At 38.4% G+C, this 20,491-nt stretch overlaps 1 protein-coding gene across 2 annotated transcripts; it reads left to right on the top strand.

Annotated features, from left to right (window-relative positions):
• Positions 1-1,559: 1,559 nt before the first annotated feature.
• On the top strand, positions 1,560-20,230 carry slc26a1 (solute carrier family 26 member 1). Of its 2 annotated transcripts, none has more exons than XM_023262046.3 (8): positions 1,560-1,714; positions 10,825-11,305; positions 12,458-12,664; positions 14,547-14,793; positions 14,902-15,133; positions 16,157-16,340; positions 16,731-17,018; positions 17,093-20,230. In XM_023262046.3, exons 2-8 carry the CDS (start codon positions 10,904-10,906, stop codon positions 17,663-17,665), a joined length of 2,133 nt encoding a protein of 710 aa, XP_023117814.1. In that variant the 5' UTR covers positions 1,560-1,714; positions 10,825-10,903; the 3' UTR covers positions 17,666-20,230. The 2 variants fall into 2 exon arrangements, with proteins under 2 accessions (XP_023117814.1, XP_023117813.1); XM_023262045.3 differs by lacking the exon at positions 1,560-1,714 and adding an exon at positions 3,025-5,313.
• Positions 20,231-20,491: the final 261 nt, after the last annotated feature.

The raw sequence follows: 20,491 nt of genomic DNA, 5'->3' as shown, positions 1-20,491 counted from the left end.
TTAAAAAATACAAGAATAAAATTTTTTTTAAAAAATACAAGAGCAAAATATACAGTGTGGTTAGAGACCTGCTCTATGCGTGATTATTGCACTTGTTGGCATGTGACATTTTCATTCAGGGGGAGGGAGCAGACAATGGCAGCTTGGGGATAAAAGCTGTTTTTGAGTCTGTTGCTTTTGAACCAACATCAAGAGGAAACAGAAGGCTGATGGGTCAAAAACAGAAAGAAGTGAAGAAACTCAGACAAAGAGTTCTAGGATCTGTTCCCTCCCTATAAATTAAACTAAAGTCAGAACCAAACCTGACCCTTCAACAAACTAAAGAAACTGGACTCTGATTCCTTCAGTCACAAACTGTGGAAGTTGGTGAACAAAAGAGAGCCAAAGTTTCTGCTACTTTTTTATTGGTCTTCCCTCAATCAGACCATATCAGAGACACATGAGGAACGAACACACCAGGCCTGAATTCCACATTTTCTTTTTTACTTTCAGTTTATACCGGATATAAAAACAGCAAAGTGCCACATCATGACAGTGATCCAACAACTACAGTATTTATTTGATGCTTGTCTGAGTAGTGAGAGTGACAGAAGGTGAAAAAGTTGTTGAAAAGCAAAAATAAAGAGTGGAAAGGTGATAAATTGGTTTCTACAGTGGAGGAAAAGTGCAGAGTTTGGAGAAACATTTCTGTAAATTCAAAGCTAATCTTTCAAATACTTGAATACCCAGTGGTTCCTACTGAAAACATAAATCTCTCTCTAAAAAAAAAAGCTCCTCTACAGTCAAAAATGCATTCAGTTTTTTGTTGCATCTCTTTAAAGTTTGATTTAAACTGTGAAGATGCCATTAATCTGCTGCTTTCTGTGTCTTATAATACCTCACCTTGGATGAGCAACAGATCACATACATCAGTGACACCTTGAAAAGTATCGCTTCCTGTGCACAGATGGATTTTCAGGCAGATGAAAATTAAAACGGAGGTTTGGTTTTATCTTCCATTAGTGTCATCATGAGGCCGAATCACACTATGACAAAAACCTGGAACATTTTGGCAGCTGACGAGCCAAAAAACGCTGTAAAATAATGAACAATTGAACAATAATTTTTTATTTTTTTATCAGTTGTTTCGTGTAAAATTAATTTTATCTTTAAATTTCAATTTACCAATTTAATATATTAAATAAAGAAAAAATGTAATTTTTTAAAAAATGCTAATGTTGTTTTTTAAATAATTTTTTGTGTAAAATCAATTTCATCTTTAAAACATTGATATTTTGTGATTACTTGAATTACAGGTTTTTAATTATATTTTTAGATTTTTAAAAAACTGAAAAAAATATGTAAGATAAAAAGGAAAAAATATGTGGATTGCAGATTTTTTTCTTGCATTTTTATTTATTTATTTTTTGTCATCATTTGTCCAAACACTCTCTCTCCACTATGAGTTCAGTCACCATGGTGATCATCATCCCTCCCTCCTCCCTCCCCTCCTCCCTCCCTCCCTCCACTTCCTCCCTCCCCTCCTCCTTCCACAGAGCTCCAGTCAGCAGACAGGAATGAGGCGGGGGCTGCTGCTCCCATCATGCTTTGCAGGAGGAATCAGGAAGCAGTGGATGGAAACAGGGTGATGGTGAAGGAGGAGGCGGCTCTCAGGAAGGGATGGCTGATGCTGCCTTCAGGACCCCGACAGGCTGCTGCTGCTGCTGCTCTCATGGTGAGTTCAGGCTCCTCTGACTTTATCTAAACCAGAACCGTGTCCAGATGTTGTTATGAACACACGCTGGTGGAGCAGACAAGCAGACAGATGGATGCTGCCGGTGGATTTAAAGGGGCAGAGCTCTAATCCCCTCACACTGAACAGGACAGGAGGTTTGTGATCTGCAGACAGAAGAACCAACGTCTAGAGGCTGCTCAGTTTTAGTAAACAGGAAGTGAAGCTGCAGTCTGATGTTTCTGTGATGATGATGCAACCTGAACTGTGACTGAGAGCATTAGAGGAGCAGAAAGAAGTGAAGCCACATCTTCATACAAAGAAGCCCTTCAGTCCAGCATAAAACACCCACACAGCTACACACAAACACACGGCTACACACAAACACACGGCTACACACAAACACAAAGCTACACACAAACACAAAGCTACACACAAACACAACGGCTTATTTCAGCCCCGTTTATTCTCCTTCATTCAGGAATTAGTGATAGTTTCTTATTAAACGGATGATTCGTTTTGGTTATTTCACATTAAAATGATATTCTTTGACTTCAGAATAACCTTAAAAGTGTTTATTTTCTCACACATTTCATAAAATACAACAACTAAATGTAACTCCTGAATCAAACTCAGGAAATTATATGTTCACATAGATTGCTTTGAACTTAGTCTTTTATATATATATATATATATATATATATATATATATATATATATATATATATATATATAGAGAGAGAGAGAGAGAGAGAGAGAGAGAGAGAGAGAGAGAGAGAGAGAGAGAAATATGTTTACAGTACTAACTCTGTAAGACTCAAATACTGGAAAAAAAAAAGCACAATAAATATATAAATAAAACAAAAAAATTAAATAACAGTGTATATGTAGAGAAACCCAAATATAGAAAATAAAATGAGCAAAAAAAAAAAAAAAAAAAAAAAAAAAATATATATATATATATATATATATATATATATATATATATATATATATATATATATATATATATATATATAAAGCCAAATATAGAAAAAATGTAACTAAAAATTAAAAATGCTTATTTTTTTCAATTTTTTTCTCAACTATAAATATCTATAACTCAAATATAGAAAACAATTAGCAAAAATTATATATATATGTTTTCTATTATATATATATATATATAATTTTTAATAAAAAATGTATATATATATATATATATATATATATATATAAAAATTAATTTTATACACGCATACACATAAAATAGAAAACAATTCACTTGAGTATTAAGGCCACTGTGGCGTTCAGAAATGATTTTCTTTCATTCAGCTCAGTAATATATTCAGTTTGTTGTTGGTTTAACCTGTATTTCAGTCAACTTTCAACCAGAGATGAATGGACTACAAACAGCTTGTCTCTGATTCAATCAGTTACACTAATGACTCAGAATAATCACTTCAGTGTGAAGATTAAAGACTTGTTTGGACGAGTCTGACATCCCACAGCATCTCTGTGACCCAAAAGTCGTGTCTTTGTAGTGGAAGAAGTGAACTGACGGCTCGTTTTTCCTCTTTACAGTAAATCCTGTTTTAGCCTGCTGCTATCGAATACGTTCACATTTCAGACTGAGCCATTGTTTTTCTGTTATTCTTGGATGTGATTTTAGATGATTTGGGAAAGCTGCAGACTTTTCAAAACAGTTTGAACTTTCCGTTGCATTGTCTAACAGTCATAACAGAACTTATCGAGATGTTTACTCACCATCAATTAGCGGGAAGTCTAAACAAGGCGATTTTAATTAAATAACTAGTAATACAGCAAAGCATTATTCATAAACAGTGAACAGGAATGTAAAATAAACATTTTTTTATTGTTACGCACAAATTCCACCTGTTTTTACTGTAAATTTCCGCATTTTATGACTTATTATTTGTTTTGAAGTTGTTGCTTTGTAAATGATAACGTGAGTATTGGCAGCTTTAATGAAACGTGTTATTATGAGTTTAGATTTCACTTTTCGGAACTGTTATGATAACAGCCATAAACAATCGACCATATACAGCAGGGGAGTCAAACTCTTCTTAGTTCAGGTTCCACATTCAGCCCAGTTTGATCTCCAGTGGACCAGACCAGTAAAACCACAGCGTAATAACCTAGAAATAACTCCACAATTTCCTTTTGTTTTAGTGCAATAATGTTCACATTTAAGGAACAATTGAACAACCTGAAATTTCTTCAGAAAAGTAATTTAAATTTCAGCAACATTCATCCTCAGTTTATCATTTCCACATTACAACTTCCAGATCACAGAGTGTCTACAAAGGAACACAACATTTAGTCATAGCTATCTAGAACTCAAAATGACAAAAAATGACAAAAAAAACCAACAAAAACATGACAAAAAATACAAAAAAAGACATAAATGACACAAACAAAACCAAAAATGACAAAAGCGAGAAACAAAACGACAAAAAAATAGACTAACAACACAAGCGAGACAAAAAAAACACTAGACGACAAAAACGATACACAAAACAACATAAAGCAAAATGCAAAAAGACAATAAGACAGAAAGACAAGTGAGACAAAAAGGAAACACAAAAGGACAAAAACAGGACAATATATGACAAAACGAAGCACAGAACAACAAAAATATGACAAAAAAACAACAAAAAGAACACAAAATATTACCAAAAAAGGAGACTCAAAGTGAGAAAAACGCCAAAAACAGGAGATAAGTGACAAAAAAAGACAAAAAAACTAGACAAATGTGACAAAGAGACACAAAATGACAAAAGAACAATGAACAATCTAGTATTTTACTTTATGATCAAAACAGGTTCTCATGGTCTAGAAATTATTGTAAATTTATAGTTTTATTAATTTACAATGTGCAGTTAATGTCTTCTCTGGAATTTTTACACTTTGAGGGCCGGATTGGACCCTCTGGAGGACCGCTTTTGGCCCACGGGCCGCATGTTGGACACCCCTGATATAAAGGATCATTACACACTTTTACACACTTTAACACACCTGGTATCTTTTTTCATCCATCCTTGTAGAAACAAATCACTGTTAGATACATGAACAGCACTTAATCCAGGTCTGAGTTTATTTAATAGAAACACATTAATCGTGAACCGCACAGATAACAGAAACACTTGTCGCTGGTTTGTCTCACCTCAGGTCGGGCTTATCTTCTGTTTGCTGATTCAATCTGAATCCAGGAGGCGTTCAAACAATACGACATGTGAGTCTGTGGCCATTTTCACTTTGCAAACACAATCACAGGCAGTGGGCATCCAGCAGGGCCGATAAATTCAATGATCCGGTAGAAAAAAGAAGGACTTTATTTAACCTCTCGCCCACAAACACACATAAAAACACAAGACCCGCCCACTCCCAGTGGTCAGCCCAGTAGGGAGGAGTGTGAGGGCGAGCAAAGGGCTGCTCTTATCTGACTATATATTCAGCAACAGCGTCTGACTGTTTGGACGACATCTGATCGAAACAGAGAGCAGCAGAGAGATAGAAAGATCAGGAGACAGATAATGAGAAGAAGGTGAAGCAGCTGACTCAAACACTCATTAAAGTCTTCTGTGTCAGCGACTCTTCAGGTGAGTACATGATCACACTTCACCTGTTTAAAATGGGTCCTATATGACCACTGATGCTTTCAAAGTTCATTTTTATTTCAGTAGTAAAGTTAGGAAAGCCTCTGACGTACGGTTAATGAACATGACAGGCGGTGGAAAGCAGGGATTGTTTTTGTTTTGCTGAGTTGATGCCAAGTGAGCTCAGCGTTGATGACGGGAAAAGATGAGACTTCAGCTGTTTTTCATGGACTATTTTCAGTCCATCTGCAGGATAATCATTAATTCTCCGTTGCTCCAGTGTTGTATTAACTACTGTTGGACAACTTGAGGTAAATGTAGAACAAGGTCGGCCTCCAGAGGTGACTGAAGTAAAGTTTAGAAAGTCCTCCTTTGCACAGAATGTTTTATCTAATAAAGGTTGCACACACTGCAATACTTTACCTCCAGCTATCAGAGATAGATCCACTTTTGTCAATTTTAAGAGACAGTAGAAGACAGAAGTCAAACTCATTGTAGTTCAGTTAAATTACAGCATAATAATTCATAAAACTCCAAATTTTTCCTTTGTTTTAGTGTAAAAAAGTTCACATTTAAGGAATTATCTTTTTACAAAACATTATGAACAACCTGAAGATTCTTCAGAAAAATAAATCCAATTTCAGCAATATTATGCCTCAGTTTGTCATTTACACATTACAACTTATGGATCACAGAGTGTCTACAAAGGAACACAACATTTAGTCATGATCAAAACAACAACAGTCAGAGGCAGCACTTTAGATTTAAAACAAGATACTGCTGCTGTAATCTTACCAGACTCCAGTTAACAAAATAAACATCAAATGTCAGCAAGATCTCCACATTACAGACTTTTAACATGACTGAAAACATTTGAGGATCAAGTAAAAGACTCGCCCCTTGAAGGTGATTTCTGAGCAACGTTGTGGTGCTTTTAAGCCACATGATGAAAGGCAGAGAACCCTGATTAGAAACGGCTTTAATCGGTTACTTTCTGTGCTCTTCAGGGTTGAAACTGGAGTCACTTTTATTTATTCGCTCCCAAAAGATCCTCAGTGTGACTCCTGCCATGCTGAGCAGTTCATCAGGAAAAGTCTTTACATGTTGGCAGGAGAAAACTACCCCACAACAGGAAGGTGGTTTTGGGTTCTTGGTTCGTCTTTGGAAGAGGTTCTTTCAGTTTTACATCAAAGCAGAGGATCGTTATTTATCTCCTGTCAGTTAAAAATGTCTGGTGAGACTTAAAGGAGCTGTATTAGTTTGCTTAAAGGGGTCATTTATACACAAAGTAAGCAGCTGTTGAACTAAAAACACAATAAAGACTAAAAACTTCAATCCGTACCAAATTCTTGTCATATATCAGGCAAAATAATTCATGTAAACCTACAGAAATCTCTCCTCCTTATCCTTTATCAGTCCAGGAGAGCCAGCGCTGCGACAGGAAGTCTAAATCACAGCACATACTGGCGTTGTGATGGTAGAGGCCAATTAACTGTCATTTAGAGTGTTTTATGGTTTCTGAGACATGATTATCTCTGCCGCAACACAGCTGCTACTGAAAACAACCGCTGTAATCTTTCCTGAAAGGCGACCCGCCGATCACAAGCTGAACGTATTAGTGTCGGTAGTGGGCTTTAAAGTCAACTGGCTTCAGTTATGGTTCAATGGAAACACACTGAGACTAAATTTAGATCTTCATATTTGAAAATCCGCCCCAAGATCCATTACAACCTTCAATTTTTTTTATTAACGGTATTAAAAGTTTCTGTTTCTAATGTTGACGATCCTTCTGACTTTTTGGGTTTTAAGCAGGAGGTTTTCTGACTTAGACGCGTAAACTGAATAAATCTGAGACAGTGGATCTGAAACGACACATTTCATAATATAAAATACAAAAAGCAGGTGGCAGCTGAGCAAAAAACACCAGAGAGCTTTGGTCAAACATGTTAAATTTTAAGTAGGAAATGTGGAGCGTTGAGATGACTGCATCCCAGAGTTTATTACTGGGAGTCGACAGTGTCAGAATATTTAAATAAAAGCACTTCATGATTGACAGAAACAAGCAGAATGAAGCAACGAAACAGCAGGAAAACGAAACGAGAGTATAAAAATGAACAATACAATTAAAATAGTGTTGTTCAAGGGTCAAATAATCGCAGAATTACCTGTAAGCATTTATACCGACTCTTTTTCGCTGTAGTTTTTCAGTGTCAGTCGGATTTTACAAGTCATACGAGTCAAATGTCTGCAGGAATTTCAAAATAAAAGACAGTTTTTAAGTGGTTTAGTGAAATGTGATGCATGAATTTGGTTAAAAACGGTTTTGTACGACAAACAGGAGTAAAAATAAAAACACAGTTTAGTTTTAGCTCGTGGTCCATGTTTTAAAAAGTGTTCCCTCTTCTTCAGCTGATGTTTTACTTATGCTAAGATACACAGAAGTTAACTAGAGATGGGCATTCATTCTAAAGGCCAGCAGGGGGCAACTCATCTGCCATGAGAAGTCTGATTGTATATATAATCAGAGAAGAGAAAATGCCCCTACTTCTCCCTTCATTTGTTACCCCACTAAACATTTTTTTAATAAGTATTTGATTTTAATTGTTGGTTTCAGGACTCCTTCAATACAGCATGATGTTTATTTAGTAAATTATGGTCCTATTTAGAGTAAAACAGATGATAAAGCAGAATAAGTTTTAGGTCATCTTTTATATACAATCTATGGTGAGGATGGACAGTCATACTAATAATCTGTGAGGCTGTTTGCAGGCACAGCTAATGGCTAATTAAAGATTACAAACATGTTCAGGGTTATTTTAGCATGTTAGCATGCTAAAATCTACTACTTAGTACAAAACACAACTCCAGCTGACACTATACTGACGCATGGGACCTCATCTGTTTGTCAGACATTTGGTCCAAAACCAAAATATTCATTAGATTAAAGTTCTGAGCTGATGACAGGAGGACATAGAGAGTACTACAAGTACTATGATGTGGATTTCTGTTGCAAATTCCATCGCAATCCATTTGCAGTCGTTCAGACATTTCATCCAAAGCCCTGCATGACTTCATGGAAAAAACAGAAACTGACCAAAGACATTAAGGGTTAGGATATCTGGGAACCGAAAATATTTCTAGAACATCTTGTGCTAATCCAGAAGACATAATAAGAAGTAAAACATTGACTTCTTATGGCACTAGGATCACCAAAGGCACACGATAAATATCTGGAACAAGTTTCATGGCAATCCATCCAGTAGTTGCTTACAAATTTCCTTCAAACACCAAAAGTCAACCTCACGATGCCGACAGATGAAAAGTCAGAGCTTTACCAAAGTCCTTAGACCTGATTTGGTGGAAACCATGAATGTCTGTACCAAATTTCTTGGCAATTTATCCAATGGTTGTTGAAATAATTCACTTTGAAGAGACAGATGCTGCTATTCAACACTTGCTTGGCTAAAAATGTTTTCAAATTGGCATTCTTTTCCATTTCATGGCGACAGAGGTCTTGGATTGTGTTCAAATATAAATATTCTGTAACTGCAAGTTTTCTCGATGCTTTACGATTTATGAGTGCAACGGTTTATGAGTGCAACATCACAGATATCCAGTGCAGATACAGCATAGATAAGCAGTATTTAACATAGAATAACAGTTGAACTGATGGAGAAAAGAATCTGAACTATGGATAATTACAATTCATATTATTTAGCCAACTGATTCCCGTATAACTCTATTTATACTGGACTTAAATCTCATTAAGAAATTAATTTTGTGAATGACAGACCGTAATATTGAGATCAGATGAAACGCCCTACATCACGTGTTCATAAAAATTGTACATTTACAGAGTAAATGATTTCACTGCATTTTTTCCTCTCCTGCTCTCGGAGGGTCAGGAAGTTCAACTATACATCAATAGTACATCTAGTGTGTCACTGACTAACCGGTGCTCTGGGAAAAGGAGCAAATTAGCACTCAGCAAACTGTAGTTCATTATGTTCACAAAGAAAGATGCTGTACAGTTAATCTGTAATCCGGAGTGAATATTCACACAGAGGGCTGATTCAGAAGTTTAAAGGACAAACCAATGAAGCATCTGCGTGAGCAAAATTACACCACGTCATCAAAAAACTGTTCCAGGGAATAAAAGTCCATTAAAGACTGACAGCTTTGGTCCCAGCTGTAAAATTTAACCAACCTGCAGCTGCCTGTTTGGATTTGATTTAAGACACAAGAGGTTTATTGGTGGACAATAACTGGACATAATCCTAAGAAGTTAGAGACATTTTCAGTATTTGCAAACACTATATGGAAAATAAACCCTGTTAGGATATCAAGCGTTTACTTCTGTCATTAATCAGCTCCTCCTGTCAATCACACATGCAGAGAGAGCGTTCTTCCTGAAGGGGGCGGGAACAGCACCAGCTCATTGGGTTTCAGAGGAGAACAGGCCATTTAGAGCAGCCCTAAAACCAGTCATGGTGACAGTAACTGCCTTTGAAGTATTTTGAGCTTAAAAAAAACAAACAAAAAAAAACAACTGAAAAACACACTATGGGAACATGTAAACCTTTGATGAATGGGTCGGAATGGAGAACAATATGGAACCCTTAAGGGCTGCACTAGTGGTGCTATCGAGAGAAGCTTTAATCTGGGGGCCTGATTCTGTTTATCGGGATTAATAAAGTATCCATCTATCCATCCATCCATCCATCCATCCACTAACTATACCATGAGAACATTTGCAGACATTAATACATGGGTCTAAACAAAAACTGACCAGAAATATTGTGTTTTCAGGTGTTTTATGTGTATGAAAATACATTCTGTTTGTTTGTTAGACCTCACATACTGTGAATTTCAGTAAATACCACTAAATCAAGGTTTCTGCAGAAATCAGCCAGTCAAATTTAATGCTTTTTAATGCCATCTTAATGCTATACTGTAAAAATTTTAATGCCATGACCGTGAACTCAACAAGTTACACAGGTTTGGTTTTTTGTAAAAGATGATTTTTCTATGAAAACTGTCCCTACATTTCACTATTTCTGAATCCAGAAACCACCCCTGACCACCCACGGACTGCAGTCATTCTCTGAAATCCACGTTTTCTAGCCATTTTTGCTGGAATTTGCCTTCCTCTATTTCCCAGCTCTCCTCCACCTGGTCCAGTCTGCCGGACGCTTTAAGAACATGCAGTTGTTGGCAACTGTACCTGACCAGCCGGAACAATTATCGCAATGCTTCAGCATGTTTACGCAGATGCACATATCTGACGAATCGCAGTCTATAATGATATATTACTATATTATTATTGTCAAATATTTTCTTGAAAACTGCAGAAAGAATTTTTAATGCCATTGAGAATCAGATTTAATGATTTTGAATGCCATTTAAGGCCTTAATTTTTTCAAAAATCAATTTAATGACTATTAATGCTTTTTAGTGCCCTGCAGAAACCCTGTAAATGTACACCTGTCCCCGTCTTTCCTGTCTCTTCTCCAGGAGCTCAGCTGACCCCTCCATCCTCCAACCCCGGCCCTCCTTCATCTCACCACGCTACCTCCTCTTCCTCTCCAAGACCATGGAGGAGGTCTCCAAGGAAACGCCGCTGGCCCCGCCCCCTCTCCTGGAGCGGCGGGTTCGCCAGCGACAGCGCACGGCGTCAGTCCTCAGATCCAAGCTGAAGCAGGGCGTCACCTGCTCCATACCCAGAGTACGATCCACCCTGACAGGGTTCTTCCCGGTGGTGCGCTGGCTGCCTAAATACAAGCTCCGAGAGTACGTCTGGGGCGACGTCATGTCTGGGTTGATAGTAGGAATCATCCTGGTACCGCAGGCCATCGCCTACTGTCTGCTGGCAGGTGTGGAGCCCATCTATGGCTTATACACCTCATTTTATGCCAACATCATCTACTTCCTCATGGGGACGTCCAGACATGTGTCAGTGGGAATCTTCAGCCTCATGAGCCTCATGGTTGGACAGGTAACGGACCAGAAGTGGACTCCACAAACATCATTAGGCGTGTAGTGTCTATGAAAAATTCTGCTTTCAGAAGTTCAACGTTTTCTTGTTCTCTTTGGTTTGAACCAGGGGTGTCAAACATGTGGCCCGTGGGCCAAAAGCGGTCCTCCAGAGGGTCCAATCCGTCCCTCAAAGCGTAAAAATTACAGAGAAGACATTAACTGCAGATTGTAAATTAGTAAAACTATAAATTAAAAATAATTTCTAGACCATGACAAGTGGTTTGGAAAGTTAAATACTAGATTGTTCATTGTTCTTTTGTCTCATTTTTGTAAAATTTTGTCTTGTTTTTTGCCTTTTTTTGTCTGACTTTTGTCGTTTGTCCCATGTTTTTGTCTCACTTGTGTTTTTTGTCTTATTTTTGTCATTTTGTGTTTTGCTGTATTCATTCTTTTGTGTAGCATTTTTCTCATTTTGCATTTCTTTTTTGTCTAATTTGCATTGTTTGTCTATTTTTTGGTTGTTTCATTTCTCGCTTTTGTCAGTTTTTGTCTCATTTTTGTTGCTTTGTAACTTCTGTCTAATTTTTTCGTCTCTTTTTTGTTTTGTTTCGGGTCGTTTGTCTCATTTTTTGTCATTCTGTTTCTCGCTTTTGTCATTTTGTGTCTCGTTTTTGTAATATTGTCATATTTTAGTTTTTTTGTTTGAGTTTTGTCGTTTGTCTCATGTTTTTGTCGCTTTGTCGCTCTTGAGATCATGTTGGGCTGAATGTGGAACCTGAACTAAAATGAGTTTGACACCCCTGGTTTAAACCATTGGGATGAAGACTGATTGAGTGCATCAATTGTTATTATCATAAAAGTATGATTTAACATATTGGCATGCATTGGAAGGAAGTTTTCATTTTTAGTATTCATGAAGCTGTTTATATGAAAGACTCCTCCAATATGTTTATCTTTAAGTGGATATTGATTCACAGTGGCTGATAAGTAAGTGGGTAAGCTTATTTATTTATTATTCAGTACATAACTAATCAGCCTCTGTGACAGCAAGAAAGATAATGCCGGCCAGTTAAGGTCACTGATGATTTAATAGCACTGAGGACTCATATTACTCACTTTAATTACACTGATTAGCTCTGATTTATTGCTGGTGTTTGCTATTTGTCTCCAGGTGGTGGACAGGGAGGTGTTCCTGGCAGGTTTTGACCTCAATGAGGAGTCCACTAAATCTAGTCCTGATGTCTTAAATGGTACATTCGGCTTCAACCTCACTGGTGGTACCGTGCACACTGTGGAGCTGATGGGTATGCAGTGTGGGAAGGAGTGTTATGCCATCACCATTGCTGCTGCCGTTACATTCCTGGCCGGCATCTACCAGGTAAAGGAACAGGTGGATTCTGACCTCACTGGCTCAGATCTGATGGATGCTGTGTTTTCAACCCTGTCCCCTTAGAAATCATGATTGTACATGGCTAATTTGACTTGTTCTGTTAACCCTCTGATGCACAACATGGGTCAAAAGTGACCCAAATCCAATGGAAAATGGGATCTCCTGACCAACACTGCACATATAGATGAAGTTAAAAAGTTAACACTGAACATATGACCAGAATGTCAGCTGACTGTTACGATTCAACCTCTAGGGTCAGCTGGATGGAACTAAATAACCAGATGTTATTGGTTATTTTGGCTGGTTGGTGTTGCCAAATCAAAGAACAAAATAAAACCAAACGAAGGCTAACAGAGTATCTAATCTAGTTAAACACAAACAAAACAACTAAACTTCCCAGCCAAACTAAATCACAGTAGCAACACCCACCACAAATGGAAACTAATACAAGCAGTGCACAGAAGTAACTAAACAAAACTGGTGCCTCAGAACTAGGGCTGGGCCCGAATATCCGAATATTTGGTTGTGACAGTGGTATTCGAATATTTATTTTGAGATCCAAATATTTGGATTGCACCTCCCTTCCCCCAGACGTTATGAACCGATCCGAATATTCGGATATTCGTCATTAATTGGGGCTGAATATCCGGAGCCCAGAAATTGCAATTCGGGCCAGCCCTACTCAGAACACACATTTAATACACAATATGCAAAAACTCAAGTTACGAATAGCTTCTTCCCGAAGTCAGCGGACTGCTAACAGGAGCCACAGTCTCCACTAAGACTGGAGGCTAAACACTGAATTAACAGCCGCCAACAGAAGCTCTAAATGTCCGTAGTCACCCCTCAGTGGATACAGAACCAACAGACCACAAACAAAACACAAAGAGGCACCAGGACAAACTGGTCACATCAAACCAGCCGCCAAGACTGAGAGCTTGGTTGTAGATATACTCATGTGTGGTGATTGCTGGGGTCTTATGGGACCAATCCAACGGGTTGGGAGGTGTGGAGCTCCAGGATAATCACTCCTCATGAGTACCAGGTGGATCTGGAGCTCAGTCTTCAGCCAGCTGTAATCAAACCTCTCTCCACAAGACATCCAGACATACAGAAGCTGACAGAGTCCATTTCCAAACACACGACCACCAAGGGACATAACACTGACATATTTGTCTTTTCCGACAAAATTTTCAATTTTGAAACACAATATCTGCATAAACCTGTTAATGGTTACATATAGACATCAGTGGCAGGTTATGGTGGTCTGGTATAATTCTGAAAATCTCCACAGTTGCTTGAGGTACAATGTGCTTCTTCACATTTACTGCAAACCACAGAATATTCCTTATCTGAAGCAGTTAAAGAGTGGTTGGGTTTGTTGCTTAAACCAAACCACAGATCCTGTGTTTGTACATCCACCATCTCACTCATTCATTAAAAAACATACTGCCTTTGAATATAGTCTTGCCAGTGATTATATTTGTCTGCACAATGGGAATGGAAAGCTTAAAAATTCATTTATAGCTGAATTAAAGTGCAGTTTTTGACCGTTAGTAGCTCTGTGGACCAATGTTTTCTTGATGAGTCATCTTTTAATGAATGTCTATGATAAATGCATATGAATGGGTGACATGATATACAGGTCTTAGTTTAATTATACTGCAGTAATGATCAACAGTTTCTATTTTAGTAATTATGTGGAATTACCACACCTTTCCAAGCTGTTTCTGTAGAAGCACAACTATAATGATGGTAATTCTGTAAGATGTAATTTCGTACTATCCAGATATATTTGACCAACCTATTTCCCTTCCCTTTTTGTTAGACTTTTCGTTTTGTGAACTGTGCTTTTATTTCTACTCAACAGATTCTGATGGCGATATTCCGGCTCGGCTTCGTCTCTGTCTATCTTTCGGGTCCAATGCTCGACGGCTTTGCCACCGGAGCCTCTTTCACCATCCTGACCGTTCAGGCCAAATACTTGCTGGGTCTGAAGATTCCTCGTCACCAGGGCTACGGCACAGTGGTGGTCACCTGGATCAACATCTTCGCCAACATTCACAAGACCAACCTGTGCGACCTCATCACTAGCGCCATCTGTATCTCAATACTAGGTTTGTCAACATTTTCTAAATCAACCCAGGCCATTTTCTCTGGTATCAGATGAAAACGAGGGGATTCTTGATCTTTTTGGTGTATAATAATAGTTTTTTGTATTACAGTTGCAGGGAAAGAGATCCAGGACCGCTACAAGGATCGTCTAAAGATCCCTCTACCGACTGAGCTGGTAGTCGTTGCAGGCGCTACGCTGGCCAGCCACTTTGGGGATCTGAATGGCCGTTATGGCTCCAGTGTTTCTGGCCACATCCCCACAGGGTTCATTCCTCCTCAGGTGCCCGCCTTCAGTCTGATGCCACGGGTGGCGCTGGATGCCATTCCTCTGGCAGTCATTAGGTAATATACAACCGCTTTACCAACACGTTCCCCTGGCATGAACATGTGTGTCTTATCTGGGTTGTTAAAGACGCAATTTAGTCGGGAGAGAGATTTGATTGCACATTGTTGCCAAAATACACACAACCAGAAACATTTCCACATGTTGTTGCATAACAGAAAAGAGGTCATTTAGAGTTCCACTGATTTGTGCTGCTTTTATTCTTGAAACTGTTGGATTTGATCTTGCATGAACATCTCAGTCTAGTTTTTGGATTCTAACAATATAATCAGCCTTCATCAGGGGTGTCAAACTCATCTTAGTTCAGGTTCCACATTCAACCCAGTTTGATCTCCAGTGGACCAGACCAGTAAAATCACACCAAAATAACCTATAAATAACCACAACTCCAAATATTTCCCTTTGTTTTAGTGCAAAAATGTACATTCTGAAAATGTTCACACTTCTGGAATTATCTTTTTTACAAAACATCATGAACAACCTGAAAATCCTTAGGGTGTCTTATATTTCGCCAGAAAAAGTTCAATTTCAGCAACATTCAGCCTCAGTTTATCATTTCCACATTACAACTTCCAGATCAAAAACAATACACAAAACAACAAATAAAGCAAAACACAAAATGACAAAAATAAGACAAAAAACACAAGCAAGACAAAAAGGAAAAACAAAACGACAAAAAAATTGAGACAAACGACAAAAATCAGACAAAAAACACAAAAACAAGACAAAATATTTTTAAAATGAGACACAAAACAACAAAAGAACAATCTAGTATTTTACTTTTTGATCAAAACAACTTGTCACGGTCTGGAAATTACTTTATAGTTTTACTAATTTACAATCTGCAGTTAATGTCTTCTCTGTAATTTTTACACTTTGAGGGCCGGATTGGACCCTCTGGAGGACCGCTTTTGGCCCGCGGGCCGCATGTTGGACACCCCTGGCTTACATACATGTTTTTAAAAGGTGTAAAATGGGCAAGGAGGAATTTATGGTCACTAAAGTATCATTTTGTCCCGTAGTTTTGCCTTCACGGTGTCGCTGTCTGAGATGTTTGCCAAGAAAAATGGCTACACTGTTCGTCCCAACCAGGAGATGCTGGCCATCGGCCTCTGTAACATCATCCCCTCCTTCTTCCACTGCTTCACCACCAGTGCAGCTCTGGCAAAAACCATGGTGAAGGATTCAACAGGCTGCCAGACACAGGTGACTACAGGCTTTATGAGACTGGCAAAACCCACTGATGCTAAACTATGTAACCCACTTTTACTAGATCTTGAAATAATAAGGTTGAAAAAAATGTCTTCACTACATTTATTTGCTTGAAAAGGATACCTCAGACGGTGGATTGGTTAGTGATAGTGAATGAGAAGCCATAGAAATTGCGATTCTGCAAAGTTTGTCTGCCAAAGTCTGATACTGCTTTGATGTCCTGGTTTGTAAGTTCTATCTGTGAAAGGAAGTCCTCCTAGGGACAGAGCTTCAGTGTGGAGCCTCAGTGTTCAAAAACGAAAAGCATACATTACTCTGACTTGTTATGAACTTAATCTTACCATAAAATCTTAATCTCTCTCCATTTTCCTGCTCCTCCACCAGGTATCGAGTCTGATCAGCGCTGTGGTCGTCCTTCTCGTCCTCCTGGTCTTCGCACCTTTCTTCTACTCTCTCCAGAAATGTGTTCTTGCCTGTATTATCATTGTCAGCCTTCGGGGGGCGCTGAGGAAGTTCAAGGACGTTCCAGCTAAATGGCGCGCCAGCAGGAACGATGCCATCGTCTGGTTGGTCACCATGTCGGCCACGGCTCTGATCAGCGTGGAGCTGGGCCTACTGGTTGGGGTCGTCTTTTCCATGAGCTGCATCATCTTCAAGACCCAGAACCCAAAGGTGAGTCGATGACAAGATCCTAACAGCTGGTGGAAATGACAGTAACCTCACCACTCTGGTGTTTTCTTTGTCAGGTCTCTCTCCTGGGCCGAGTCAGTGACATTGATCTTTACGAGGACTTGGAGGAATACAAGAACCTCACGCCACCCCCTCGGATTCAGGTCTTCCGCTTCCAGGCTCCGCTGTACTACGCCAACAAGGACTCCTTCCTCAGATCCCTCTACAAAGCAGTCGGCGTTGAACCTTTCTTAGAGCTGACGAAGAGGAGGAAGGCTGAGAAGAAGGCCAAAGAAATGTCCCTGAAGCAGGCCAAGGCAAACGGAGAGAAAAACAACGGTGACATCATCGTAGGGCTCGTCCAGAGAGAGCTGGAGTTCCACACGATAGTCTTAGACTGCTCTGCCATCCCTTTCATAGACTCAACGGGCATGGCCACGTTTAAAACACTGGTCAAGGAATACAAAGAGATCGGAGTGAGCGTTCTGCTCGCCAGCTGTAGCACCACAGTCATCGACACCCTGCAGAAGGGACAGTTCTTCGGGAAAAACGATGTAGACATGAGCAGCCTTCTGTTTTATACCGTTCATGCTGCAATTCTTTATGCCAACAGCGCGGCAGAGAGCAAACCAGAAGACTCTGTGGTGTAGAGCATCCAGAGAAGACAGAAAACAGGGAAAATGTTGTCACATGTTCTATTTCCTCCTCTCCTTTGTGTGCCTGAAAGTAAATTTGGGCATTATGTACTAAGAAGGTGCCTTTAAGGAAGCCTCGTCCGAGAAAACAAGGGTACCAAGATTATCCACTTAGGAAGAGAATCTTATTACTGAATATGTTTTAAAGCTTTGTGCCCTTATATACCAACAAAACTTGATCTTCTTTAAAGTTTCCCGAGATCTAAAGAGCTGGACTCAAGTTGAAATTTAGTAAAGTTGGCCAAAGTAGAAGGAAAGACAACAATTTACCACACCATTCGAACCACATTCCTAATATCGTGTTGGTTCTTCTGACACATGGGGGCATGGACATGGGACTTCTTAGGGCGTCTGTGTTGTCTAAAACCGGTATACTGGCAGCAGATCCATTGGGTCTTGTGGCCTAGGGAGTGTGGCCTCCATGTTTAGAGCTTATTCCAGTACATCTCACAAATGCTCAACCACACTGGGATCTGGGGAGTTTGGAGGCCGAGTGAGTGCTTTGGTCTTCCAACTGTTCTTGGGCAGTTTGGCAGTTTGGCAGGGGCATCGTCCTGCTTGGGGAGGCTGTGTTGGAGCGTTGCCATGGGGTGGAGCGCTTGGAGTTTATGTTGGTGCATAACATCAGCATGAATACCAGACTTCAGGGTTACCAGCAGAACGTTGCATCATACCACCGTCATTAACTTCATGTGGTTTTAATGCCGTGGCTGATTAATGTATTCACTGATGAGCCAATACCGCAATGACAAATCACATTAAATTTTATAAGTGCCCCATTTTTAACCCTCCTGCTGTCTTCATTTATGGGCACCAAAAAAAATTTGTTTCTTTGTCTGAAAATAATCAAAAATTTCAGTAAAAAAATTCCCCAAATTTCTGAAAATTTGCAAAACCTTCAGGAAGAAAATTCCAATAATTCCTTATAAAGTTATTTTTAAAAAATGGCAAGAAAATTCTTGTAAATATTTTCAAAAAATTTGTAAAAAATCTTTCATAAAAAATCCTAAAAATATCTAAAGTGATTACATATATATCAGTAAAACATCTAATATTTTCTTTAAGAACATTCACAAAAAAACTCAACCAAAATCCAGCGAAATTTACTGGAGTTTGGTTGATTTTTTTGTGAATGTTAAGAAACTTTTTTTTTAACATTTTTTTTTTCACCAAAAAAATTCCAAAAATTCCCCAAAAATGTTAAAAATGTGGACAGCAGAAGTTTCACTGAATTTTTTTTTTTTTCTGGATTTTCAAACTTTAAAACAGGTCAATTTGACCTGCAGGACGATACGAGGGTTAAAAGGAAAATTAAACATTTTCATATACAATAAAGAGTTGTCAAGACCCATTACTACTCAGATTTGTTATACTGTAATTCAGTTTCAAATTCAGATACAAATAAAAAAAAGATGATTATTTAAAGTTATTTCCACTCTGGTTACAGATTCCCAGTTTATGGCCTGTGTCAGTCGTGTCACCTCTCATTCTCTCATAAAGTTTCCTCCCATGTTTTCCGCACAAGGGAAACTAAAATAGCAGTAGGAAGGAAAAACACCCACGGCTTTGTAGCTCAGCTGATACAGCATTAATGATATAAAAAAAATGGCATGTATGGACAGAAGAAGACCTCTGATATATGCTGAATCTCTACTCAGGTTGTCACAAATGTGTTTTCTTCCACTTTCAGTTCATTTCAACTGCTGGTTAATATGGGTTCTTGTTTTCAAACACTATTTATTGCAATGAAAGCTATTTCAGTTTTATATCACTGCAAGTCAAAGTTCAAAATGACTTTAATCCCCCAGTCCAGAGTCCAGACCTGGAGATTGAGCCACTGTTGTTGCCGTTTCTTGAAACTGTTAACCTCAAATCAATTCTAAAAGGTTAGTTAAGATGCACTCATGGATGACGGGAGGAAATGCTTTACGTGACCAACAAAGACTGTGTTTTCTGTTTTCTGAGTCCCGCCTTCAGACCGGGACTCATTACAACGCTCTTGTACTCTTGCCCTGTTCTGATCAGCCAACGGGAACACTTTGAAAACACTTTTCCACACATCTGAGATCTTTGCTCAGGCGCTGGATGGAAAACTAAACATCCCACGTGGTGCTTCTGAGATGTTTTCAGTGATGGCAGCAGGGGATGCCGCACAAATCTGGTCAAATGTTTCACTGCCTTTGGTTTCTTAAATATTTTCAGCAAAATAAAAAAAAAGGACAGACTTTTGTATCTTTGTTAAACTAATGTTTTTGTTTCAGTTATGTCTTGAAAGAAGTCAGATTATATGTTCTTGTAATAGGATGTAGAAATGATTGTAAAGTTAGAACATTTTAATTTTGTACCGTCTTACGTTTATTTTGTCATCTAACATTTCAACGCTTTAACTGGAATCATTTTAGTGATTGTAGTTTTTGGGGGAGTCTGTCTGATTTTTACTTTTAATATAGTTTTGACATTCAACATCCACAAACAGTTTTAATGTTCAATACTTGAATTAAACTAAAACGCTTTTGGTGATGCGGTTGTGTGTGTGAATTATTTACAGTTAATAATAGTAACCAATGATTATCATGTTAACCCTTTAAAACCCACTGTTGCAAAAATACAACAAATCACTTTATATATTTTTAGGATTTTTTTGGAAGATTTTTACTCATGTTTTTGATAATATTTACAAGATTTTTCTTGCCAAATTTGGGGGATTTTTTAAGGAAACTTTTAAGGAATTATTGGAATTTTCTTCCTGAAAATTTTACAAATTTTGAGAAATTTGGGGAA

Source organism: Amphiprion ocellaris, chromosome 17 (assembly GCF_022539595.1).
Source record: "Amphiprion ocellaris isolate individual 3 ecotype Okinawa chromosome 17, ASM2253959v1, whole genome shotgun sequence".
Taxonomy (NCBI): Eukaryota; Metazoa; Chordata; class Actinopteri; family Pomacentridae; genus Amphiprion; species Amphiprion ocellaris.
This window is presented reverse-complemented; position numbering and strand designations above follow the sequence as displayed.